We start from the raw sequence: 26,912 nt of genomic DNA on the forward strand, positions 1-26,912 counted from the left end.
AGTTTCTACTACATTTAGCTGCACTGTGTGAGTGCGTGTTCTGGACTGAATGACGCTGAGCGCTGGCTGGCAGTCGCTGGTAGAAGACGGTGAAAGTGAAAGAAGGACTCCATAACTGTGGAAAGCACCAGAGCAGGCAGTCCCCACACCGGAGCAGAAGGGAGTCCCCACACCGACAGTCATCACAGGAGGGAGAAAGAGCTCCGGGTCTGAGGCAGCAGCAGTTCAGCAGACACAGCCATGGCTAACATCGCGGTCCAGAGGATCAGGCGGGAGTTCAAAGAAGTTCTCAAAAGCGAGGAGGTGCGGTAACGTTTGTGGATATCTTTATACTTCGATTGAGCTATTTTTTTCATAACGTTTTCAACTTAACCAACATGTGAGGTGTGTGAAAGAGGTTCCAATTACCTAACGCCAGGTCCCAGTCGTGTGTTGCAGCAGGTCAGGCCTAAACAGGATAACTTTAGCTAGCTTTAGCTCGATGTCACTGTCAGGTGGGTGTGTTCAGGAAACACCGGGGATTCAGCCTTTCCAGTGAGGGGCCCTGTGTTCTAACAAACAATACTGCACACCTTTAGTTCGTTGCCATAATGGAAAAACCTCCCTTGTACGAGGAAACACACACGCCTCATACACGGTACCGTGTGTGTTTCCTAACGAGATTTAGTTGGTGACACTTGGAGTTAGCTTTTAGCTTGCTAACGAACTGTTGTTTTGACATCTCATCCAGTTAGCATTAGCCGGTGGTGCTATGATGCAACCTTCACCAACTCGTCACCTTAAATTAATTGTTAGTCTCAATAGGTTAGTGTTTCGGACATTTTTAAGGGGTTATTTTGTCATGCTCGTGTCATACAAATGTTGTTATTGTGGGTTTGTTGTTATGTCAACTTTTGCTAGCTTGGTTCTTGTAGCAAGCTACCCGTGTTGTTTACGTATTTAAATGTCGAGACGGGTACCGTTGAACAATGTTTTTTGGTATACAATTACAGATATTGTGCCGTTTTTACCAACCAACACATATATGTAGCTTCACGTTTGTTTGTAAACGTATGGTGTAATACTTGACAGAGACATGTCAAGACATGAAAGACTGTGACACCAAGGGTAACGGGTTGTGTCCCTCTCATTTATCTCAACCCACAGACAAGTAAAAACCAGATAAGAGTAGAACTGGTGGATGAAAACTTCACAGAGCTGAGGGGGGAGATAGCAGGTCCTCCAGATACACCATATGAAGGTATGGTCACAAACAAGCATTTCAATGACCGGCCAAGATATTTGCATAAGAATCTAATGACATGATATGACATGCCTAACATTTTTCTCTTAAGGTGGCAGATTTCAGCTTGAAATTAAAATCCCAGAAACGTATCCTTTCAACCCACCAAAGGTACGTCATTCACTTGTTCCCATCTGGTACACACTGTATGTCTTTCACTTGCACATTGTCAGACTTGGTATAGCATTTTTGGCAGTTTTGAATTAAACATCTTTGTTTCAAAAACGTTGATATGCTGTTTTGAGGAACTTGAAGGTGCCGCTTGAAGTACAGTTATGGGAATTGTAAACAGCTTATCCGGGTTTCCTATCACTGTCTGTCACGTCACGTGCACAGAATTGCCCTTTAACTCTAGTAAGATAGGGTTGTCACTAAACTAATTCTATGTTTGATACAATACTCAACAAATATTGATGCTGGATAACATTTTCAATAACGTTTCACAAAGTTTACAAGCGGTAATAAGGCCATAATGTTTTGTGATAGTAGAGTGACACAATGAAAAGTAAAAGAGACAGTCTGGAATGGAGTTTCTGAGATGTTCAGGAACCAGAGACACAAACATTAAATACTCTGTCATTTTACATTTTCAATATTGATATATATATTTTATATATATTGATATATGTATATATATTTTTATATATGTATATAGTAATGTCATTTTGTTTCTCGGCTTATATAATCAAATATATAATAAAAAATCCAATGTTTCCATGAAGCAGTTGTCCTTATGGATTATTGACCTGCTTAAATTTGATAAGCAGGTCAGCACCGTAGTCAAAACCTGCTCTTTTTTTTTTTTTTTATACGACTATTGGCCAAGACCAAGTAGTTTTTATCTTAAAGACCTAGAATGGGTTATTAACGCCTTTGTAACCACGAGGCTGGATTATTGCAACGCTCTATACGTGGGTATGGACCTTTTGTCAATTAGACACCTGCAGCTAGTGCAGAACGCAGCTGCGCGTCTTCTCACTGGCCACAAAAAGCGTCACCACATCACCCCAATTCTGGCCTCAATGCACCGGCTTCCAATTAGGTTCCTAATTGATTTTAAACTCATTTTATTTGTTTTTAAAGCACTAAATAGGCAGGATACGGCTCATATAGCAGAACTCCTCCATCGCTACACCCCAGCCAGAGCTTTAAGGTCGGCTGATCAGCTGCTGCTGATAGTGACTAAGACCAGGCAAAAAACCCGAGGTCATCGAGCCCTCGCAGCAGCTGGCCCTAGGCTCTGGAACACTCTGCCCCTCCATGTGAGGTCGGCCCAGACCCTGTTTTTTTTTTTTAAATCAACACTAAAGACTCACTTCTTCTCCCTGGCTCCAGAGCGGAGCACGACTCATGACATTTCCCTGTGTTTGATTTTTACATTTGCTGTTGTAATTTATGGTCTTCTGTTTGCTATTGTAGTAATGTGTTTTTTATTTGCAACTTATGGCTACCACAGTAAAGACGAAAGGACAAAATCTTACCAAACATGATCAGGACTTGAAACGTATGTGCATATTAAAAACTCATTGTTTTCCTCAGGTGCGTTTCATCACTAAGATCTGGCACCCTAACATCAGTTCTGTGACAGGAGCAATCTGTCTGGACATTTTAAAAGACCAGTGGTGAGTGAGATGTATCTGAGCCTTGTGACCTTCTGCACATGAATACAATTCCTGCGTGTCTCCTACATCTCAAACACCCTCATTCACCTGCTCCAACTTGACTTCTGTCCCCCCCAGGGCAGCAGCTATGACCCTGAGGACGGTGCTGTTATCTCTACAGGCTCTCCTTGCTGCAGCAGAACCAGATGATCCCCAGGATGCAGTTGTAGCAAACCAGGTGAGAAAGATTTTTGTACACACACGCCTGATTTCCATAAACATAGCTTTAGCAAATTGCTTGACAATTGAATGGAAACGTGAATACGGTGTGGCTCTCCCTCTACTTTTAGTGTTTGCTGATTTTGTAAAGTGCATATAAAAAACAATTGTTATTGAGCTCTTTGTCTTCATCCTCAGTACAAGCAGAATGCAGAAATGTATAAACAGACAGCGAGGCAGTGGTCTCACGTCTTTGCAGGCGCGCCTGTCTCCACTCCAGACTACAACCGCAAAATAGATAAACTCTGTTCCATGGGCTTTGAAAAGGTCAGAAGCACTTTCTGTTTTACTGTACACATTAAACCAATGTATTGAACAAAGTATGGTGTGGGTCAGGAAAGTTACGGGTTTCTTTTTTTATTGTAATTTTCCAGTATGGGGGGACATTCTCTGATTCTGTAATAATCAACAAGTATCTCTTTAAGTATAGGAATGTTAGGAAACAAGACATTTGAGTATATAGCTTTAGGCTCTGGGAAAACTTATGCTTGGTATTTTATTTTACTGTATTCTGACATTTCACAGACTAAACAAAAACTACACAGTATATTAATCACCATTTTATTAAAAAAAAAAAAATAGTTATTTGGCAGCAGAGCAAGCAAAGTAGTCTAGAAAATGTCAAAACATTTACTCTTAACAAGTCCCAATTTTCTCAAATCAATCTTTTTTTGTAACTTTTCTCTCTTGCAAACAGAATGCAGTAGTAGCAGCCTTGTCTTCAAAATCCTGGGATGTGGAAACGGCGACAGAGCTGCTCCTTAACAACTAAAACGTAGCCAGGTGTGAGGATCCCCAACTCCCATTGTCATAACATCAGCTCCCCCCCAGCATCCATTCCACCATTGCCTTGTGTTACACAGACGACCCCCCCCCCCCCCCCATTCACCACAGCAGTCTGAGCCTTCTTTATAACAAGTCGGTTTGCTACGAACTCAACACCACAATCTCCAATATGCACACCACCCTGCCTGTTCATTACCGTCTACTCTTCCACTAACTCAACACCTTTACTTGTAATAGACCACCAAACACCTTCGATCATGCATCTTGTATTCCATGCCCATTATTTACATCGGATCTGAAACTTTCTTTCCCACATATCTTTGTACCTGAATATTGCAAACAATCAAATAACTGCCATTGCTGGAGGAGTTTAAACAATGTCAACAAAGTCCTGCATACTGCTCTCAGAGTACGTCAGCATTCCCTCTCCAGCAAATGGTTGACCCTGGTCTTGCTGTATTAAATTGACTGGACTGGGTAGTGTTCTGCAAAGAGCAATAGAATGGATTTTTCCTGAGCAGTTTCTCAGATGCTTTAATTACCTGCAGTTTTTTTTCCAATCTGTAGATGTAGGTAAGATCACACAAACATCTGCACAGAAGTTATCTGTAAATAGATGCGTGTACATTTGAAAATACAATGGGATATACTTTTTCTTTTCTTACATGGCATTGTAGAACAAATTATTTTAAATATAAACTATGCCTAGTTTACAACTATACGGAGAGATATGTTTATATGCTTTGTGATTTACGAGAAAGCCCTCTGAATGGCCCGTTTCTTTTCTTTTTACTAAGATTGTTGTTTAGGGATGACGCAACATCCTGGTCCTAGTGGGACAGGAGCTGAGAGCCCGCTCAGGCCCCTGGAGGTCATAACATGCCATCTTTTCTTCTTTGCATGCTCTCTGCTGCCTTTTATTTTATTTGGCCAAGCGATGTGGTGATGGGGGGGTGTCTGTTCATTTCAACATAACTTTGTAATCTGAAGAGAGACAGCTGGAAGCTCTCCCAGTGGTATCCGTAGGGAACCAGTCTTTTCTGTTGAGTGTTGGTGGAAAATCTTCTGAACAGATTTGCACGGCACCAGCAGAAAATAGTGATTCTGAATTTCATCAATTGTTTTGAGTTTGCAATGCCGTGTTTGTTGATTTCAGAGGAATCACTTTCAGCCACGTATCAAGGACCTGCTCACCCTCAGTCCTGCTGATGTAGAACATTTTAGAGAGGGTTATCGCTCGCCACCAGACATGCTTTGCTACTCAGCCAAATAAAATGTTCATGGAAGTTGTGTTATGAGTAATAAAATAGGCTGGCACTCTGAAGCACATAGCAGGCCTGCAGTGTTTTCAGACATTTTAGATTTGAGGTACAAGGACTATGAAGAAATGCTCAGCATAAAGGGAAGTGGGGTGTCAATGAATCCTCACATGGCTTCTTTTAAAAATAGGAAATATCTTTTGCTCTACCAACGCAGTGGCATATTACAGTACTTTTATTCTCCAGTGAATTCCCCGCCAGACAGAGCCAGAAGAAACACGGTTCAGAGGTAGAGGAGCGCACCATTTCTGTTCATTGTAAATAGCCCAGTTCTTAAGAGCTGTGTCACGACTCACGAGTGCACCATTGATGGCTGGATCTATATTTTGTAAGAAAAAAGGAAGGACAAAAAATAGGAATGAAGCCCCCTCCCTGGTTTTTCTCACTATGTACTATATTGCACGATGAAGCATTAGATAAGGGGCTGTTTGCATCTCAGTTTCTCCATTTGGATTGAGACTTATTTTCCTCTTGTTTCCTTGAAAGTGAGCATCAGCAGTATCAAAAGCATGGTTATTTATTGTGACAGTGTCATGTTTCTTTGATTAAAAAAAAAAAGTGGAAAATCTATTTTTCTTTGTCATCTTTTTGGAAAAATGCACTCCATAAACACTGATCAAGACAAATGTACTGCATGGTAACATCTAAGAGCATTTATTTTTCTGGAAAAAAATTAAATATGATCATGAGAATAGGCATACTTTAACTACAGTCAAAATAATTCATCAACGCATCCTGCAAGGTTTCAAATCACCCAGTTACTTAAAAGCAAGCTTTACCCAGCCGAACATCTGAAGTACAAAAAAAGATTTAATTGTAAAAGAACAAATCTGAACACATAGTATAGTAATATATCATTTATGCATTCAAAAGTGAAGTACTAAATCATACTTCAGCAGTACAAAACCAAACTGTAATTCATACCCAGCTCGATTTCAGAGGGGAGGAGGGGCCAAATGGAGCTTGGGCCAAATGGAGCTTGGAGCAAAGTATCCAGAAATGTTTGACCGCTTAAATGTGTCAAACACTAGAAATAACCAAAAGGCTTTTAAAAGCATTACAGGTGGCAGTTAATAGGCCCAAGTTTCTCCTGGACTTTGAGGTGCTATAGTCAAGCTAAAGCACCTCAACATACTTGTTAGAAGTCTAAACATACTAAAGTTTATAAAATGTTGGTGTTGGGACAGCTGCTAAATGCACAAATCTTATGCTATGATGATCCCGGATTCCAGCCATAGTAACCGCTTTGGATATTCAAAAGGTTCAACTGCAAAGTTGAACATGGGTATTTACAAAATACAACTGCAAGTAACACTAGTGAGCTCAAAATAAACAAAACTATTGTGCAACGGACTCGAGGAGGAAGAGGTCAGGAGACATACACAGACATTAGGATTTTCCCCAGGGAATTTAATAAGCAACAATCAACCAGATTAAAACGTTTGTAAAATGTCCATCCTGTTTTTTTCTTTAAAATGGCTCCACAAAAGAAGCAAAGAGCAACAAACAGGGGGAAAAAGAACATGTTTTTTGAGTAAGACCTACATACAATGAGCTTCATGACTATAAGGTATTTAAAACCTTCTAAGATGTCAGAGATTTGTGTCTGCGTGTGTGTGTACATGTGTGTGTTTTTAAGAAAGGTCCATAATGTGTCCAGGACAGCTTTAGAGTCAGAGGAGCATGAACGCAGCGGAGGAACGAGGCAGAGTCCGGCCTGTTCGCTACGGTCTAGATTTCCCCTTCAGTGGTTTCCTCTTTACCTGAAACACAGCAAAAGGTTTGGACTCAGTGTCAGCACAGTAACACCGAAAGAAACATCGATGTAATCATCTCTGGCTGGTTGCTTCAAGAATACTACTTTTCCTCGACAGTAGATCTTTAAACAAATAAATTAACATTCAGAAACCATTTATTTAAAATAGCCGTGTTAACTGCTTGGTAGAAATATTGTATTTTTTTGGGGGGAAAACCTGAATATGTTGTGCCTTCAGACATTAACTGACAGTCACTGTGTTTATAAACATCCTGAGCTAAACCAACTCACTGCCAGCCCACTTTTGGGCTCTCCCTGCCTGCCAGAAGGAACCCCCCTCCTTGAAGACTTGGTTTCTCCTGGTTGTACAGGTCGGCCCCGTCTGCCTGGCTGTTCTGCTCTTTTGTGGGGGGGTGTCTCTCTCTCTCCTTCCTGATCTCTGGGCTGGACTCCATCTCTATCTCAGCGTCGCCCTCGCTGCCCAGGAAGGGGGCGACTAACCCTACAGCTCTCCCTGTCTCCTCTCCTGACTCCCACTTTCTCACTTTCTCATTATCTCTGCTCACAAACCTGAAGAGAAGAAAGTTGGCATCTGAAGGATGATCTGACTTCTGTTCAATCTCACGATAGGATAATAAGCCATCAGTGAAACAGGAATTCAAACTGAACAGCACCACTGCTGTGAAGCCTTTTAACTTAGTCTCTTTCCTCCACTCTCACCTCTGCAAGTCGATCTGTCTCTTTGTCCCTTCTTCATTCTGCTGCTGCTGTTTTGACATCTTGATGTTGATGGAGTCTGCTGAGGGGTTGGATTTGGAGTCAGCTGCTCTCTTCCTGCCTCTGCCAGCTCCTCCTGTCGGTGTCACTGGAGCCTCTTTCTCAACCACCTCCACGGCGGCGGCAGCAGCAGCTGTTTTAGGAGGGCGGCCTCGTCGTTTGACGGTCGATGCTTCCGTCTCTGCGTCAGGAGTCGCATTCTGACTTGCCTCGTTCTGAGAGATACAATGAGGATAGTAAAGTCAGGATAACCCTTCTTAAAAGGGACAGTTACTTAAAAAACAAATATATATATTTTTCCTCATACCTGTAGTGCTATATTTATCAATCGACATTTTTGTATTAGTTGCTGAGTGTTGGAGGAATCTGTAGAGATGCGTGCCTTCTCTCGACTATAATGGAATGAAATGGCACTCTGTTTCTGAACAGAAATCTGCACTAAAGATAATCCACAGACTGGCTGTGAGGAGTTAATGTAGGAACCATTCTCTTTTACCAACCGTAACACAGCACAGGAGCTCGCGTGCATTTACCCACCGATGACAGACTCCAGTGCGCTAGCTCAAATACAGCTCGGCCGAAGAGGAGAGCATTACGTTTACATCTCACGCCACAAGCAGAGTATTTGAGCTTGTATTATAGATAAGGCAGGCATCTCGCCAACTCACACCAAAACTATCTTTCTGGATAAAAAGCCCTTAAGTTAAGAGGAAATATGTGTTTTGTCACGTTTTGATGTTTTTTCCAAGCTTACCTTCTTCCCCTCGCTGTTCTTGATGACTGGGTTCTCGTTGTTTTCCTGCGCTGGGCTCTCTGATGACTCGGTGGCAGCATTGTTGTTACTACAAGACATGTTTGAATATTGTTAAAGCCAACATTACTGTGTGTGTGTGTGTGTGTGTGTGTGTGTGTGTGTGTACCTGTTCTTGATGGTGGAGGCGTTCAGTGGGGAGGAGTTGGTGCTGGTGTTGCTGGCTGTGTCTGGGGCTGCTGCTGCTGCTGCTGCGGCGGCGGTGGTGGTGGTCTTGTTGAAGATCCTCCTCCCCGGTACCGTCAGAGGTTTGTTCGCAGCTCCCAACACTGGAGCTACTTTAGGCTGCGTGAAGAACGGAGGAGATCAAGGGTGCCGTTAGTATTATACTGATAAGCATTTGATTGTTTATCATGGCCCTAAACCTTTTAACTCATTCGATCAGGCATGATGACCGAAGAGTTATACTCATACTGATAATACTAATAATTATATATAGATGTTTCTAAACTAAAACAAATATTTCTCTCTTACTCAACTAAACAATAAATTCAAAAGAAATGTTTAAATGTTTAGGTTAAATGAAAGTATACACATAACAGAGATGTGGCTCAGTAAATAGGAATGTTGGTCGTTTACCTTTCCAGAGAGCAGCATTTGTCTCATCTCTGTCGACAGATACTCTATTTCATTTTTGAACTCCTGTTGAAAGACATCACGGCAGAAAACTTTGATTAGCATAAACCGGTAAACCACAGAGGTCATGGATGTCGCTTATATCTTGAAGTGTGCCCATAGCCATCCACCATGCAGTCATTTTAAAGAAGACTTTGAAATGTTTCATCTTCAAGAGGAAAGAAAAAGGTTATGTATTACATCCGAGAAGCATAAATCCGAATCCATGTGTGTGTTTGTGTGTGTGTTTATTGCCTTGTCCTGCACGATGAAGAAGTTGGAGGGTAGGACGGGGTCTTTCGGAGAGTCCAGGTGACATGCAGTGCTCTTGTTGGCGATGACGAAGAGAGCGACGTCACAGACAATATACATCTTCTGTAACCAAGACATCATGAGACACACTGTTAGGATTGTTGGTGTAATTAGGTGACTTGCCGCAAAGAGTTCTTAGTTGGGATGAAAAGTAACATTTTTCAAATTAAACCATGGTGAAATTACCGTCTGTAAGAGTTATCGTTTTAAATGTTAATCATCATTGGAACCATAACAGAGCTTTGAGAAACACACAGTAAACTCTGTCAAGCATCAACAAAAGTCAGGTATGTTGTCCTTTAGCACGACACTTGGGTTTGTTTCAGGTCAATGAAAACATGGTGAACAGCTCTGGAGATTTCAGCCTTCAGGACCCAGACTGAAGAGGGTTTAAAAGTGCTGAAGGAACTTTAATCTAAGATGGGTCCCTGTCTCCAGAACACACAGTAAGAAAATGTTGTTTGTACCTCATTGGCCTTTGCGTCTTCAGGACACTGTGCGTCCTTCGTCTGCTTGATGTTCTCTACCATCTTCCTTAGGAAAGCATGACTGTTGTTCTCATTCTTGGTCATCAGCACTTCCAGCATGAACCACAGGCACCTAGGCACATCAGCACAATGAACATCAATGGGTTCAGATTCACTCCTCAAAACCTGGGTCTCTTGAGCGTTGTAAGTCAAGAGTACACACTTTTATATTATTTGTAAAATAAAGATTCAAAAAACAAACATTCTCAGCTGTATGATCAGATTTAGTCAATAAAATTAAAAAGAAATATGTCAACACTCACTCCTTGATATCTTTGAGCTGTTCATATTCCTGAGGTTTTGTGAAGTCTGGGTCGTGTGCCAGCAGGTGGATCATATAGGGGACGACAAACTCAGGAAGAAGGGAGACAAGTTTTTCTGTGGAAGAGAGAATAACACATTCATTTATATTAATTCGTTTTGGACTATTTTATTTTTTAAATTGCAACTTTAACAAAAAGTGCTTTGAGTGAAAAAAGACTAGAAGAACATTTCTATAATGATGCAAGTCAATGTACAAAATATTGGTAGTATCACTACACAGTAGGGCTGCTCAATTAATCGTATTTTAATCGCAATTACTATTTTGGCTTGCAACTATTATGAAAACAACATAATCTAAATAAAACGATTTTTTTTTTTTTTTTAAATTGGTTTTTCAGTTGAATTATACTTCAAGTTCAGGGTAACCAACTGTTAAAAACATAATGTTAACATTTTTTTTTAAAGTAAATGGATAATCGTTTTTAATAATCGTGATATCAATTATTGACCAAAATAATCAAGATTAGGATTTTTGCCATAATCGAGCAGCCCTACTACACAGTGACGAAATGCATGACATGGAGAAGATGGTGTACCGACAAATGCAAAACCTTTTTCTCCACGAAAAGCAACAGACGACAGAAATCCAACATATGTGCAGCCATGAGAAGGCAGTAACTCTTCTCATAAATGCATGCAGTTCACTTTGTTTTGTAAAACATCCTTAGGTGGAACAACTGACCCTGAGCGAGTGGGTTTTGTTTGATGTACTCTCGGCGGACGGAGATGTTTTTGAGGAGGCACTGTCGGGCGTGGGCGCGGCGCTCCTTCACCGGGTCCTTGGCACACAGGGCGAACACTGCCAGGTACTCCAGAGGCAGAGTCAGTTTGACCAGAGACAGGTGCAACTTCTGGGCGAAGATCTGACGCACCTGGTAGCACTCGTCCTGTACGTGAGAGAGAATAGACTTAAAATAAACAACTCAATCACATTAAAGGAGATTATCACTACTCACTAATGATAAATAGGGATCCAACAAACATCATTTTCAATCTTCATTAATCCTACAATTTCAGTTGGTGATAAATATTGTAAATCTAAAGATAATTGGTTAATAAACAACAGAGAAAGGAAAATCCCCATAAGGAAGATGCTAAAATTCCTTCGTGAAAAATCATTTTTGGTTATCAAAATATTTGCACACACATTTCATTGATAAGTTGCAGCTCTAAATACGTTTTTCTTTCATTCATATAGTTCATTGTGACCTATTCTACTTATATGAAAACAGTTTTCATTGTGTAAACATACAATACATTGTGAAAAGGCATATTGCAATATACACAGACATGTTGACTAGTCATCTACTACTTTATAATCATAGCTGTTCTGGCAGTGAGACATTGAACACAGTCTTCAACTTGACCACTTACACCTCCCCTCCTACTGTCACATGTTCAAATCTGTTCTGTTATGGAAAGTAATGTTGGGACTGACGTTGATAACGAGGCCGCAGAGCTGGAACTGTTCAGGTGTGATGATGTCATGGTAACAGGGCTCCTGGGCCAACTTCATGATGGCTCCACCGGCGGACAGCCTCAGACGAGACATGTCTGACTTACTGCGAGGAGAAAGAATTAATAGGCAATATGGAATAAAAGACCTGCGCAGTACAACCTGACGCTACTTCAGCTTTTGTGTGACTGAAGCTCCGAGTTACCTGATCTTCTTCTGCTCCGTGAGGTCTCCTTCGCTGACCAGCATGGCTGACAGCAGGCGCAGGGTGGAGTTCGCCGACTTGGATTGGTTGTTTTTCATCCCTAGTAACCAACGCACTAGCAGCTTGATGGCCTGGACCTGGGGAAACAGGAAGAGCGTGAATAAATTGCAAAGTGAGGTTACTGAATCTAAACTAAATCTTAAAACGTACATGTTTTGACAACAAAACATTTGAATAAAGATACACTGATCTTAATTATTGATTATTAGCTAATTGGCCGTGACCAGTGACATGACTTTTCTTAGGTTTGCACTTTTTAAAACAAAAAACATGTTTTATACTGTCAACATTCAATAGTTCATGAAAGAAAAGTTTCCAAAAATGTTGGTATATGCTGTCAATTGTATTTCATAGAAAGGAAACTGAAATCTGTGAAACATTTGAAAAAGCAGGCTGCAATTGGTGCATCTCTAGACCACAATCTATGTTATATCTATGCATTGAGTGAAAATTCAAAATCTAAATTTGACTGGTAGTGAAATGGATGCCACCGATGTCTTACCTTAGCTAGGACTTCAGGTGAAACTTCCTCGTCAGTCGTCCACAGCTTCCCATTCTTGTTTCCCACCGACTGGAGACATAAAGGCACATCACATCAGGACTCTTTTCTTAACTGGGTTCATTTTCATTTAAGTTGTCATTTATTAAACATGTGTCCAAAAATATATAAAAAGATCACGCACCCTGTCATTCATGAGCAAATCCTTGACAATGAAATTAGCCACGATTGACTTCATCGGTGAAGCAAACTGATCTGGGGCCAGCATGGAGATGTGGCCCAGAGACACGAGGGGCGTGATGAGCTGCTCTGGGACGTCTGCGTTCAGACTGCGTGACAGAGGCTGGGGGGGGGGGGGAAGTAACAGTGCAAGTGACAAGAAAAGATGAGTCACAGCGTGAAAAAAAAGGACATGAAAATGCCAGTTAAAAAAAGAAAAGAAAAGAGATTGTTGTTATTTCTGATACTATGTAAATCTGGGTAAATTGTAAGTCCCCTACCTCAAAAATCTGTGCCAGCTGCACTTCCTTGTTGTTAAAGATGGCGTGAATACAGTGCACGGCCTGCTTGGCCTGGTGAGGCGTTCCCCGCTTAGCTTTCTGATGCAGGACAGGGATCAGAGTCCTGACGGACACATAACAATAAGCATTAGGAAAACTTACCACACACAGATTATTCCTCTCAAAAAGTTTCGACCAATGGCCTGGAGATTTAAAAAGCAACAGTATACACATCAATGTCTTGTAATTTACTCTTCAGAGTAAAATGCAGTTGGTTCTTACGATCTTATCTGTTGTAGCTCTGTCTCGATCTTCTGCCCTGTGTTCCTGAATATCTGAATGGCTGCCTCTGCCACTTTTTCATCCTCCATCTTCAAACACTGCAGCAGAGACTCGTAGGTTTCTGCAGAGTGGAACGCTGTGGGGTGGGTGAACGACAGCACCTTGAAGAAGTGAAACAAAGTAACAATTATTGATGTGTTGCACAATTCAACATTAAAACACTTTAGCTGTAATCTGCATGTTCAACAACCTTTTTACTAGAAATGACATCATTTTTATCTCTGTATGCTTGGTCAGCATGTGTTTACCTTAAGGAGCTCCAGGCCAGAGCGGATAGCTGTATCCGGGGTAACGCCCTCCTCATCGTCATCAGCCGTACCCTCAATGGACTTGTTCAGCAGCTTCACCAGAGCACTAAAGTAAGACAGATTATAACTTATTACAATACATTTTTCTTAAAAACATCCAAATGCGTTCCACGTGAAAAACTGAAGTACTTCAGTGTCTTATAAAGACATGAAAGCAAATATTTAACATTGGAGAAATAGTTGCACTGCCCAACTTAAGCACATAAAGACATTCAGCGTGTCCTCTGTGTTTTTCCATAAAGCAGAAAGGGTTAAACATGTTCACTGGCTAAGGCCTGCAGGTACACCTCACCACCACTAGGTGTCTCAGTGAATGAGAAAGCCTGTAGATGGCATTACACAATGACAGGGAGAACATGTAACTCACTATCTCAGATAAGAACTGCTGCTCTGTTGTAAGAGTGCCCCTTTTTGTGTGTACTCAAAAAGAAAGTTGAATCTTTTAAAACTGGATTTAAAAAAGTTTCATATTTTTCTACTTAAATCAGAATGTACTTTTATTGGTAATATAATTTACATTTGAACATGTTTTAATAGTTTTGGTCTGTTGCCCCTTTCACACCAACGCGTTTTCAGGGCCGGCTCGGAGCTAGAGCCTGAAAAGTACCGGTTTTTCCTCTTCACACCGCAGCGGCGCCGCCGCCTCTTAGCTCCGGAATCCGGTTCGTTTCCAGCTCCAAAAAATTGTCTGTCTAGAAGCAAGATTTCCGGAGCTAGAGCTTTCCTGGTTCAGCGCCACCTCTTACGTCGAGGCGGGGATCAACCTCCTGAACATGCCCGCATTTTATCCAGTTTGTACACAACGAGTCTTGAATTTCGCATGTGATGTTTGTAAAGTTCCAAGTAACGTCGTCCCTTGTAAAGTCGTCCCTTGTAAAGTCGTCCCGTGCCTTCCATTTCGTTTCGTAAGAGCATAACCAAAGCGAACAGCGCTTCAATACAATCGGCCGTTGTTGTTGTTGTCGATGTGAGGGATTTCCGCGCGGTTTGGCTTTTATGAAGCAGGCACGTAAACGGCTACGTCATGACGCAAACGATGAGGCAATGACGCAGCACCACCTCTGTGTGGTGTGAACAAAGCGGGAGCAGAAAAGGGAAACCGGAGCTGAACCAGGAAAGCTCTAGCACGGAGCTAGAACGGGAAAAGCGCTGGTGTGAAACTTGGAGAATAAAACCCCACTCTTGGTGCTTTGAGGAGTTTGTCTGACCTGATGGCCTCAGAGTCGATGTGGACAGGGGCGATGCGCTCCAGCAGGAACTTCACCATCTCCAGGAAGGGGTTGGTGGGCTGTTTGGGGAACGTCAATTTCCGAGTGATCTCCCTCTGCACAAAGAACAAACACCATTAACAACAACATTCATGGTTTGTGATATACCTGCATGGACATTTTACACCCTTGCTAATATTAATAAATGCAGGCAAACCTTGATATAAAGTGTCTTTATTTCTAACCCTGGATGTACGCTAAGATTAGTTTAATATTTCATTAATCAAAACAGCAGTGTGGGACATTTCCCAATTCCACAGTATGAAGATATGACTGCTTCTAGTTTTAAATAGAGATGAAATGATCCCTTCCCAGTAACTAACACAATGACAAAATGAATTGTAAGACCCTTGAAATACCTCAGAAAATAACAATTATTATAACATTACTGTTGTGTTATAATCTACCAATTATGGTTATATCATTCTCTGTTTGTGAGCTTTATTACATTTGAAAGCTACTATAGAGAGAGAATGGGGCTGGTAGCCTGTATGATTGTTCCTCTCACCACACAGATCTCTGCCTGTTTGCAGGAGCAGGTGGGGCTGATGAGCATGTCCAGCTGCACTCTGAGCTTCTCGTCCTCTCCCAGAACCTGGTTGAACTTCTTCATGAAGTCCTGGGCCTTTCCAGCGTCTGGCAGATTCTCTGTGAACAGAAAGAGAAGAAAATGTTTTTCCTGTTAAGTGCAACCATTTTGAAATTCTGAGCGTGTAGACCGAAAGTGTCCTCTATATGTTTGTGCAACGTACTGGAAATATTCATCAGCTTCCCCATCTGGGCTGAGTTATTGGCCTCCGTCTACCGGGGGAAAGAGAGGGACAAATGTCATGGATCTGCTTTTCATCAAAAGATATGAAGATGTTTTGTGGGTAAAAGTATGTCAACACACCGCTGGCAGCTTGTGGAGGTCAAGCAGCTCTTTGACGAGGCTTCTCAGCATGTTTTGACACTTCCACATCTCATTCAGGGCCCTGAGAGCAAAGGAAACATCCAGAGGTGTGAGAACCAAGAGGGAGGTGTCAAAAGAACACAACTATAAATAAACTGCCGTTGTGATATGCACATATTGAACTGTTTATGTTGTTTAAGATACAGGTTTGCAAGCAGTTTTGATTTGTTGTGTCAATAAGGCATCTTAATCATTTTTTAAATGTTTAGTGTGGTCCATAAATTATCAGAAAATACTAAAACATGTCCATCCAAGTAGAAGATGTCTTTACATGCATAGTTTTGTAAGTACAGAACACAGATATTATTTATTTAAATGTAAATTAAATAGAGAAGCAGGTCACCGCCATAAAACAGCATCGTCTGCTATAATAACTTAACAACTATTTGATTAACAAAATAGTTTCTGGTTATATATTTGAAGAGATGCAATCACTGCAGCCCTAATAGCCAAGATACAATAACAAGATGCAGGTTAGTCTCATCTGTCCAATCTAACCGTGTGTTTTTGTTGAAGATTGTTAATGTTGCAGGTGTACTGACTTGACAGCGTTGGTGTCCAGGCAGGCATACAGGTAGTAAAGACACTTCATCTTCTCCTCTGTGTTGAGACTGTGAGGAACCATGTACTGAGCGAAGATCTTCTCTACTAATAACCTGCAGGAAGGAGGAGAGCTTCGGTGAGTTGTGTGAAAACAGAGAAAATGTCAAACGGAATACATTTGACATACTTATAAACTTGAACGCAGTAATCTCAAAGATCTGTAGTAATATCACTAGTTTTAACCAGTCTATTCGTCCTATTTATTATTGTCTGTTAATACAAGTCTCACAAGGTTTCAAATAAATGTATTATTCTACAGACACAAGATGTATCAAGTGCTTTTGGTCGTGGCAACCCCCACTTAAGTAATGTTGCCATGGCTGTAAAATGTCCAAAACAGCTGTGTTGTCCTTCTCCACATGAAACCATCTGTGTATAAACTCACTTGTCATCAATGCTGTTCTGATAGTAGATGTGCAGCAGTTTGTCTTTGATCCAGCTGATCTTCTGGGCACACTCTTTCCCGGCCTCATGGTGCAGACAGTATTTCTTATAAAGCTGAGCAAGGCCCATCATGCCCTCTTTACGCACACGCCACTATAGTGGGAGGGAGAGGAGGGAGGAAACACAGGGCAGGGAGGACAGAATAAGATGAAGGTGAGGAAATTCAATCAATGAAAAAGCAGCCCCGAGTAAAGGAGATCCTGATCTGTGGTTTACTCTTAGTCATGAGCAAATTCAAACTTGATGATGCCGCCAAGGGGCTCAACTAATGAATAACAGAGCAAATCACCATACTACTATAGATGCTATAACAATCTGAACATGTCATAAAGACATATCCGTACATCAGAGCCATTCCTTTCCTACATGCCAACAATAAAGAAATCATTACTCATGCCCCATGTTTGTTCATATTTGTCTCACCCTCTTGTCTAATGTCCTCTCTCGTACGAAGCCCAGCAGCTGGTCATTGATTAAGTTGAGGTCTTTCTTTCCAGCGTTGATGATGGTGACGATGACATCATGACGGATGGCCTCCTCCGGGTCATGGGAACGCACCTTCAAATACTCTGATTGGATAATAAGGAGAGGGATATGGAACCACATTTTCATTCGTAGCATGATGTGAAAGAAAGAGCAGAAGTAGAGGATAGAGGAAAAGTGAAGAAGACTCCGTGAGACAGAAAACACTAACCCACCTGTCAAGTCTTTGGCCAGATCCGGGTGGTTCATCAGGCAGTGGCTGGCAAACTTTACACACTCTAGCCTGACTGGAACGTGGATGTCATTAAACCTGGAGAGAAACATCAGTCACACATAATGAGATCAACTGAACCATGCTCCATCGTATTATAAAAGGCCAGTGACGGACTGAGGAAATTCGAATCTAATGTCACCAGGTAGACAGGTCATTTTAAAACTCTTTTTCGATATGTGCCGTCAGTTCAGTTATAATGGATGCCTTAACTTTCTCATTTCAGTGCTGTACAGACGTGCCCCACATCAACTGCATGATAATAGTGTAGATTAGATCACAATCAGAAACCGGTTTATTGCAAAGTAGGTTAACACATACAAGGAATGTGTGTCTGTGTTTTTGGTGCATACATTTCCGTTTACTATCTCATGATCTCTACAACCACCAGTCTCAATAATCCACAGCGGGAAACTTTTACTCTATGTGTGTGTGTGTGTGTGTGTGTGTGTGTGTGTGTGTGTGTGTGTGTGTGTGTGTGTGTGTGTGTGTGTGTGTGTGTGTGTGTGTGTGTGTGTGCGTGTGTGTGTGTGTGTCTGCGTAACTCACCGTCCTAAGAAGCACTGCCACAGCGGCCTGTTCTGTGACGCCAGCTCTGAGTCTTTGGCTCCAAACAACTTAGCCAGCAACCGTACAACAGCGAGGCGCTCCTCACCATCATTACTCTGCAAACGCAAAACACATGTTAAACACAGTTGCATTTTCAGGGTCTTTTAATAATTCAATTCCTGTCCTGCTCACTCTCTTACGGCAAACACTGCGACAAACTGTCAACCATCCCATCTTAACAAAACAAGTTTCATCAATTCTTTCTGTGACCTAAGGGGAAATTATAATTGTGTAGGGGCGACAATGTGTGTGTGTGTGTGTGTGTTAACCTTAAGTTTGAATTCCAGCTGGGGCATGACAGAGGTAAGCAGCATTGGGTCGATGGCAAAAAGTTCCTGGATGAGGTCAAAGACGTGCTCCGACAGGTCGCTGACTGATGACTTGCCCATCACTAAAACCTGATTGAAGAACTGAGAAAGGAAAAAGCACTGAGATAAACACCTTAAAACAATATCATCTGTAGAAACAGACAACATTTTAAGTACAAATTGTCTGAGGACGTAAGCATAAAAACTAAAACACACTTTCACAAACAGAAAACAAATAAGGCTCCTCCTCACGTTTGCGATGCATGTCTCGATGGTCTGGACTGTCCTCTTCAGCAGAGTCTTAGCAAGATCGTACGCTTGCTTATTCAGATTCTGTTCGAAGGAAAGTTAAACATGGATTAGTACGGATGTAACGATATATCGAATATCGCGGTAAATAAATGTCTCAATACCGTCGTGAGACTGACAAAATCTACCGCGATCTTTTATTTTTTTAAACTTTATTTAACCAGATGGTCCCATTGAGATCATCGATCTCTTTTTCAAGGGAGACCTGTCCAACATGGCAGCAAGTAGGTTTACAACATGAACATAAAACAACAGATAACACAAAAGGACATCATATTTACAGGGCTACATGTACATACCTAGAGACATTGACAAGTACCAAAAGTATATTTATATCTCGCCCTGTCAATAAGCCTCACCTTCTTGGCAAAAACTGTATTGTTTTTAAAGTGGTGGAGAGACAATGCAGTTTGACCCACTGCTGTCACCCATGGCCAAAGCATATCTCTCAATATCAACATCAGTACCAAGCAAGAGAGTTGTTTCCACAGCAGGGGATATTGTAAACGCCCAAACATCCCAGCTTCTACCTGGAAATGTGGACATGCTCATATTCCTAAAAGATAACCTTGATGATGCTGAGTGAGTGAGTTAGAGTTGAGTTACTTGAAAAACTAAAGTGAAACTTGATTTATTCTATTGCAGGGTCTGATTATTATATTGTTGACACTTTAAAAACGACTACTATCCTACTAAAATGCTGTACACATCAGATTTATTATTTAATAAAGAAAAAAAAATTCAAGAAAAAAAAAAAAAATCACATTTTTTTACTTTATTTTTCAATATCGCGATAAATATCGTACCGTGGACTTTTTAATCGCGATATTAACGCGGTACCGTGAGTTTTTGGTATCTTTACATCCCTATGGATTAGTATATTCAATTGTCGTAGAACATTTTACCCAAACATTCACTGATACACAGACCACCAGCTTGAGCAATATGATTTAAGCTGACAGCAACGGATTATAAAAGACTAAAAAAAAAAACGAGTCTATAATAAGTCTGCAACTAACAATCATTTTATCGTTGATGGACCAATGGTTTATTCTACTAATCATTGCAGCTCCATTTCTACATAATACAAAAGGATGTGTTGGTCCCACCTTGTGAGCAGGAATGAGGTTAATGAGCATGGTGTCCAGCAGCTCCTGTGTGACTCCGTCGCCCTCCATGATGATGGAGCTCATCAGGTCTATCATGTGCATCTGCACCTTCTGGTTATGGCTGTTACTGTGGAGGAAGAGTTGAAAATGTAAGAAATGAAACAATATTTAATCAAAAACAAAGAGCGATTACTCATTTGAACCCCCTGGGGTTACAATGGGTTCTCATGTTAACTGGGTGTATACCTTTCAGTATGCGTTCTCTAGGTAATTAAATGCGTTCTCTAGGTAATTAAATTAAAACATGTTAAAGGGAAATAAAAATGGAGCTTAGGTGACAGACTTAAGGGCTACTAGCTGGACTGTGCCGGAATTAAATAAGGGCCTCATGAAAAGTGAATGCCGTTTAAACATTATAAATGTATAAGATGGAGAGATTGTAAACACTAGGACACAGCAGCAGATAACAAGGGCCTTACTTGATGACAGAGAAGAGTGATTTGAAAAGCTGGATGAAGATCTCGTTGCAGTCCTCCAGTTCGAAGCATATGTTGTACGACTTCACCCACGCCAGGTTCTAGAGAAAAGCATAACAGACATTTGTTATTCCAGCCCCTGAACCACAATGAACAAAATAAAAGTGAAGCTCCTTGTTGTTTCTACCACTTAAGTTCCTTACCTCCAGCAGGTAGAAGTATCTGTTGAACTGAGGGCTCTTCGTGTCCTCCAGGCCCTTTAGCTGTCTGGTGATGAACAAGAAAATGTCCTGGAGACAAGACAGGACAACATATAAATATAAACAAATATTCAAGTGTGCACATTAGTTATTTCCCCTGTCCTCTCTGGTGTGATGCACTGCCTGCAGGTACAGTTGTCAAAAATAGATACTTGGCAAACAAAGCTCAAAAAGTTTGACCTCACATTAAAGAGCAACTTGCAGGTTGTTTTTTTTACTAGATTTATGCTTAACCTTGCCTGAAAATTACAATTAAAAAAGTGAATGCAGGATTTGATATGTTTTACGAGACATAAGGGCAGGAATTCAGAGGGAAAGGAGCCTTTTGAGCTCTGCTACTTTTAACGTCATACGTGTCATATTACGTCACATGGGGGAGCAACTTTCTCGGACTCATTCTCTGCCCAATCCGCGGTAGTAGTTTGTAGTTGGTTTGAGCGGTTGTGATTTAGTGAGCTGGTATTTTCTCGGTAATTTTACATTGCATTTCACCATTTGTAATCATGGTGAGCTGGAGTTTGTGCAGGTGGCCTGTCAGGACATCGAGTCCACAGTTTCCCTAACAGGAAAAGGACCGGAGCTAGCTTCTCGTTCCTGGGTGCGTTGTGCATCCACCCCCCTGCAGCTCTCTCTCTCCCTCCCTCCCTCCCTCCCCAGGGGCTTGATAAAGGATAACAAACACTTATCTAGGATCAGCTCCTAACCTTGAGTTTATCGTGGGAGGTGTAGGGGGCCTCGGGAGCATAGATCCTGAAGATGTCAGCCAGACAGCAGGCCACCAGCAGCCTCACGTCTTTGTTGGGGTTCCTGAGGAAGAACTCTGAGGCGAGGTGGAGCGCCAGGCCGAGATACTGCGCCTTCTCCTCCTCAGAGTCTTGGTCCATGTCCATGTAGGTCTTCACCACCATCTGTGAGACAGCGCGACAAGAGAGGAGGGTGAGAAAGGAACATTTTGGGGAGGCCTTATTAAATTATTTAACGTAATGTTAAGAACTGCCCTAGTGCAATTATCATTGACTGGGCATATCTGTAAAGGAGACACTCGTGGGTATCCATAGAACCCATTTTCATTTTAAGCGTTGCCTTCCCAAGAAGCATGAAGTTGTTAGTACAAATACATTTTTGAGGCTTTGCATTTCATATGATAACAGTCCCTTTACTTAAGCTTTAAAAAAGCAAGCCCAATACCGCCCAAGCAATACAATAAAATGGTCTGCACTCGTTAGTTCATCTACAGCACAAAATATCAACAGCAGCCCTTTAATGTGTGGTGAGTGTACTTGCAATGCTACTGGGGTTACTTTATAATATATTTAGCATATTTCAGCTGATTCTGCAGTTCAGATGACACCAGCTGGGCCAAAAAGACTTTCCCCATAAGCAATATAGAAGAATTAACAGCTGCCAAATGAAAGATGCACTTTTACGAGCTTCAAAACTACCCTTAATCGATACGTGTGTATCTATGGTTTAAACAGGGCAAACTATTATTTTATTTCGACTGATGTAACGGGGTCAAAATAGCACAGAAAATCAATAAAGTTGGCTACAAATTGTAAACATAAGCATTACAAAAAGCTTCAGCAATGATCCATTAATAACCCCATTACCTTCTAAGTTACACGTATCATGGTCTGTCAGAGCTTGTTTGCTGGAATCGGCTGCATTCAGTTTTATATGAAGAAACCAGAACAGAGGGACGCGACCATACAGCTTATCCAGAACAATCAAAGCTGAGAGCTAAAGAGCCTCAAGCAACGTAGAGCTTTGAAGAACAAACAACCCTTAAATAATAAGTTTGAGACATTCCAACACTTTTAAAGCACATAGCTTGGTAAAAACGTCTCCCAGTGCTGCTTAGGGGGCTTGACTTCTAATGTCAACTTGTCCGTTTTGATTAGTTCAAGGCGAAACAAATAAGGCCCAAGGTTAAAATGACAGGACACAATATCCATTATTGAAATTGTTAAACATTAGCCCTTGTGTCTCAAGAGGTTATATGCACATATCAATGTCAAACATCTCAGTTTAAGATATTGATACTAGGACTACCACTTCCTCTAGCAGAGCAATGAGTGAGTGTGTGTATGAAAGGGGAGCAAAGCAGAGCAGGCAGTGAGCCGGGGTGGGGGATGGGCCAACCGCTCCAGCAGACTGCAGAGACAGCCACACTCACTCCTACAAACACACACACTCCAACCAACCCTCAGCTGCTCTCAGTTAAAACAGTCACAACCCAGCCGGTGAAAGCTCTGCACAGAGACGAGTGTGTGGGGCGGTTGAGCCGTGGAGTATGTGTGTTTCTCTGCGCCTTAAATGTATTGTTGTTTTTTGTCTGTGTAAAAATATATATGTGGCATGTTTATCAAATGATTGCAAAGTCTGAGACTCCACACAGTTGTGTTATCTGCATAATGATTATCTTACATTAAGCTGCAATTCAACCCTTCAATTCATGCAAGCAGCTTATATAACATCTAATAAACTGTAACAACCATTTTTATCTTCATGAGTCATCATGTCCTCTGTGACCCCCCTACATCAGGGCTGCAGCTAACAATTATTTTCAATATTGATCAATTGACCAAACAATTTCTCGGTTCATCAGTCTATTTCATTTCAGAAAAAGTGTGAACAATACATATCTTTAAATGTCAGAAATACATGACTAAATTGTCAAAGCCCAAGTCGATGTGTTTAAATAAACAGCCACACACACACACACACACACACACACACGTCTATTTAGTGAGCACTATGGAATATGGAGTAGCTGGATTCTACACACTGGACGGATCAAACAAGCAGGACACTCTCCTGGTACTTTAGTATGGATAAGAAATAGTACAATCATCCTGTTCACCTGGCAGCATTCAACACCACAGGGGAAACATTGTTACCTAACGTTTTTTTAATACATTTTTTTTAACTAAACAATGGAAGAATTTCGTTGTAGTTATACAATAAATCATACAAGTCGATGGCAAGACTCCAGACAGCGGCTGGCTGTAACTTCAAATATGCATACAAACGGGTAGGATTTATCTCGTCATCTTACTTTGAGCCAGAGGAAGGGTATTTACAAAGTGTTGAACTATTACTGTAGCTTGGGAACAAAAGCAGATGATTTTTCCTCTAAGGAATAAAGGTTATTTCACTAGCAAACAGTCCGTTTAAGCTTTCTGTTCCTGCACAAAGGGCTTTTCTTTGATCAATCAAAGAGTACGAGTCTGTGCTGGTGAAAATATTAAACTGGGTAGGCTCAGTTAGCAACTTCCCTTTCAAATGGTAAAAAAACTTTGTTGGGTCTCTTTCACCAGCAATGTGAAAACTGATAAAGGCTGGTAAAGCCAGAGTGTTTTAACCCCACATGTACCCCCCCACACCTTCTTTGTCCCCACATTAAAGACAACTTGTGCCCACCTATTACCAAACAACAAATCATCTTCCACAATGAGATAGTTACCCTGAAAACGTTACACGAGGATGCATATTAGTTAAACCGACACCAGTGTATACTGAAAGCTGCTTTGCACCATAGCAACACATATACAAACTACAAAGCAAATATTCAACTTTCAATTAGAAGAAATAACAATGAACATCTATCGACTGTAATCAAATACATGCACACCACAACATGTTTTCAAAAATGTAGTTGTTTTTTTAGATACAAAAAGTGCTGTCATGAACTAAGGGATATATTGTAGTAAACCCTTTTGCAATACTCATGTAAACACCTTATATGCTCCTTTTGTTGCAAACTGACATGAGTAATCATTTCTATGGTGGAACTGAGTACAAATGGTAACCAACCAGGTGCAACAACTCCTCCTCCTTTTTAACGTTCTACATGCATTTGACCAAACTAAAGAATACAGAATAACTTATGCTATCGGCTGAATGTAGATGAAGTGACTTTAAAACTGTGAAAATAAGCTCTCTGCTTGCTTAATGCTCTGCTGGCAATACAACATGAATCCCTTTCATAAATTGCTAATTGGACATGCAATTAGTCATTCTTTCCAAAGCACAGCAGTAAATAGATCTGTAAACATGTGTCTTGCACAGGCAACAACCTGCCATTCAGCAGATGTGTCCTGCTTGTCTAAGGGATGTGTGCTATAAGGTCACAATGCTACTTTATAAACACCTCTAGGATGGCAGGAAACCAGTCTAGTAGTAAACAATCTAACGTGATTAAGAAGAGTCACAAGATCCCTGTAAACACTGAAGCACAGTTGTCAACTTTATATTGCTGAAGGTTTGAAGTGTGGGGAAGGCTGAGGGGAAGATATCAGGATGCATTGAAACAGGGTTTAGCACCCATGTTTTAATTGGCTATAATAAATATGTTTTAAACTACTGCATCAATTCTAACCTTGAAAATGAGAATGATTACCTTAATCTTAACTGGTGAACATAGTGAAGCATTAAGCAGCTAAAGCCAGAGCCAGACATTTCTCTCAGGTGTTGACTGAACCAGAAACTGATCTCAGGTTTCCCTCACCTTCCAAAGTAAAACACAGCAAACACCATTGAAGCATTTTAATGTTCATTTTCAAGCTCCTTCCATTTGTAGTAAAGTTCAGAAGTATATTACATTACATTACATGTCACTTGTTAGACGCTTTTATCCAAAGCGACTTACATACTCAATACTGTGGGCAATCCCACAGGAGCAATTTGGGGTGAAGTGTCTTGCCCAGGGACACAACATGCTGACTGCAGTGGGGTTTGAACCTGTGACCTCCTGATCCGAACACCAACTCACAACCCACTGCACCACACGCCTCCCTTATATATATATATAGGATACTGTTAATTGCACTATTAGATCACATCAAACTAGATCTTACTGTGGTATCAACAACCAGGAGAGCAACCCAGAGTAGGGAGATGTATTCAAATAAAAAATAATAAAAGGTGTCGTGTTTTGTTTCACCAGTTTATAAATAGACTAACAATTTATACTGTCGAGATGTCAAGCAGATCCAAGCACTTTAATCTAAACACTTTTCAAAACTTAAACACGGAGAGCAAATTTGACTAAACTCCAAATGCCTTGTACTTGATGGCTGTGTAAATAAGCAACGATTCGAATATTTCAAATGAATAGGTCAGTAGTTTTATTACTGCTACCGGGAAGTGCCCAGAACTCAAATATCCATGAATCAAGATAAATATACGCAAGTATACATTGAATAATGTGACCTTTCTTTGAAAAGGGAACGCAAACACATAGCTTCAGTATGCAATGTTAGCTTTTCTTAAGTTGATATTTTGGGATAAGCCCATTTTTGCAGTCGAACAAAATGAAATGCTGATAAACTTGTGAGACTATAATGCTACTGAACAACAATAATTAATGTCACCAAAGTTCAACAATCACAATCATATTCTAGAAGTGATATTGAGTGTTGTTATCAATCTGAGAGAACTAAACAACACCATAGAAGATTTGGAAAACGGCCTACCATACAAGAACAATTGACTCTTATTGACTTAATGTACAGTAGTATACAAAGTTAAGAGGGATTGGCATTTTGCCAGGGACTGGACACAGATAAATGGGACAAGGGCTTGCAGAAAATGAATCTTGACAGAATGAAACCACACACATACATACCTTTAAACGTTTGACCACCTCATCGTTGCTGATTTTGTCCGTAATATCCTTCACTCCGGGGGGGGTATATGATCTTCCCGTCCCCCGCCGGTTTCTGCTGTTGCGGAAACTCCATGCTTGTTGATGTCTGGTCCACACGGTCTTCTACTGGCCTCTATGGGTCAGAAAACAAAAGTTCAGCACCACCATGCTACCGCACTTACAAAAACCTTGTTTTAAGCATCATTCTCATTTGCCAAGTATGGAATTTACTCGCCGAATTAGTCAAACCGCACCTGTGTACTAAACGATATTATAATCCAGAATACTTTTCAGAGAGAAAGCCAACATTAAACCATCTGCCTTCATAGTATTAGCTCGCATGCTAAAACAACCCAGCTAAACATCAGCTCCATATTCCCAGTAAATTTCTCATCAAACACTGTATCGCTA

At 41.0% G+C, this 26,912-nt stretch overlaps 2 protein-coding genes across 2 annotated transcripts; one reads left to right on the forward strand and one right to left on the reverse strand.

The window, feature by feature from the left end:
- Nucleotides 1-10: 10 nt before the first annotated feature.
- ube2kb (ubiquitin-conjugating enzyme E2Kb (UBC1 homolog, yeast)) lies at nucleotides 11-5,837 on the forward strand. Its single transcript, XM_034211610.1, has 7 exons — nucleotides 11-303; nucleotides 1,147-1,240; nucleotides 1,335-1,393; nucleotides 2,822-2,904; nucleotides 3,022-3,121; nucleotides 3,301-3,429; nucleotides 3,860-5,837. The coding sequence occupies exons 1-7, from the start codon at nucleotides 241-243 to the stop codon at nucleotides 3,932-3,934; spliced, it is 603 nt and encodes a 200-aa protein (XP_034067501.1). The 5' UTR covers nucleotides 11-240; the 3' UTR covers nucleotides 3,935-5,837.
- A 272-nt stretch (nucleotides 5,838-6,109) lies between these two features.
- Nucleotides 6,110-26,595, reverse strand: pds5a (PDS5 cohesin associated factor A). The gene is given in 33 exon segments (XM_034211609.1): nucleotides 6,110-7,030; nucleotides 7,744-8,015; nucleotides 8,555-8,642; nucleotides 8,721-8,896; nucleotides 9,191-9,253; nucleotides 9,482-9,601; nucleotides 10,006-10,138; nucleotides 10,329-10,443; nucleotides 11,072-11,276; nucleotides 11,828-11,951; nucleotides 12,051-12,187; nucleotides 12,613-12,681; nucleotides 12,794-12,952; nucleotides 13,110-13,233; nucleotides 13,392-13,552; nucleotides 13,700-13,805; nucleotides 14,968-15,083; nucleotides 15,536-15,675; nucleotides 15,780-15,828; nucleotides 15,920-16,001; nucleotides 16,522-16,635; nucleotides 16,968-17,119; nucleotides 17,450-17,595; nucleotides 17,725-17,819; nucleotides 18,330-18,445; nucleotides 18,659-18,799; nucleotides 18,950-19,030; nucleotides 20,116-20,242; nucleotides 20,595-20,692; nucleotides 20,795-20,881; nucleotides 21,556-21,759; nucleotides 26,481-26,543; nucleotides 26,545-26,595. Coding segments are annotated over 33 exon segments (3,918 nt in total). The 3' UTR covers nucleotides 6,110-7,026.
- Between the last annotated feature and the right edge of the window lie 317 nt (nucleotides 26,596-26,912).

Source organism: Gymnodraco acuticeps, unplaced genomic scaffold (genome assembly GCF_902827175.1).
Source record: "Gymnodraco acuticeps unplaced genomic scaffold, fGymAcu1.1, whole genome shotgun sequence".
Lineage (NCBI taxonomy): Eukaryota > Metazoa > Chordata > Actinopteri > Perciformes > Bathydraconidae > Gymnodraco > Gymnodraco acuticeps.

Excerpts from the sequence above, each read along its gene's own strand:
- ube2kb (XM_034211610.1), top strand. The coding sequence starts at position 241 with ATGGCTAACATCGCGGTCCAGAGGATCAGGCGGGAGTTCAAAGAAGTT. Across the intron at positions 1,394-2,821 it reads ATCCTTTCAACCCACCAAAG|GTGCGTTTCATCACTAAGAT; the intron begins GTACGTCATTCA and ends TGTTTTCCTCAG. Across the intron at positions 3,122-3,300 it reads ATGCAGTTGTAGCAAACCAG|TACAAGCAGAATGCAGAAAT; the intron begins GTGAGAAAGATT and ends CTTCATCCTCAG.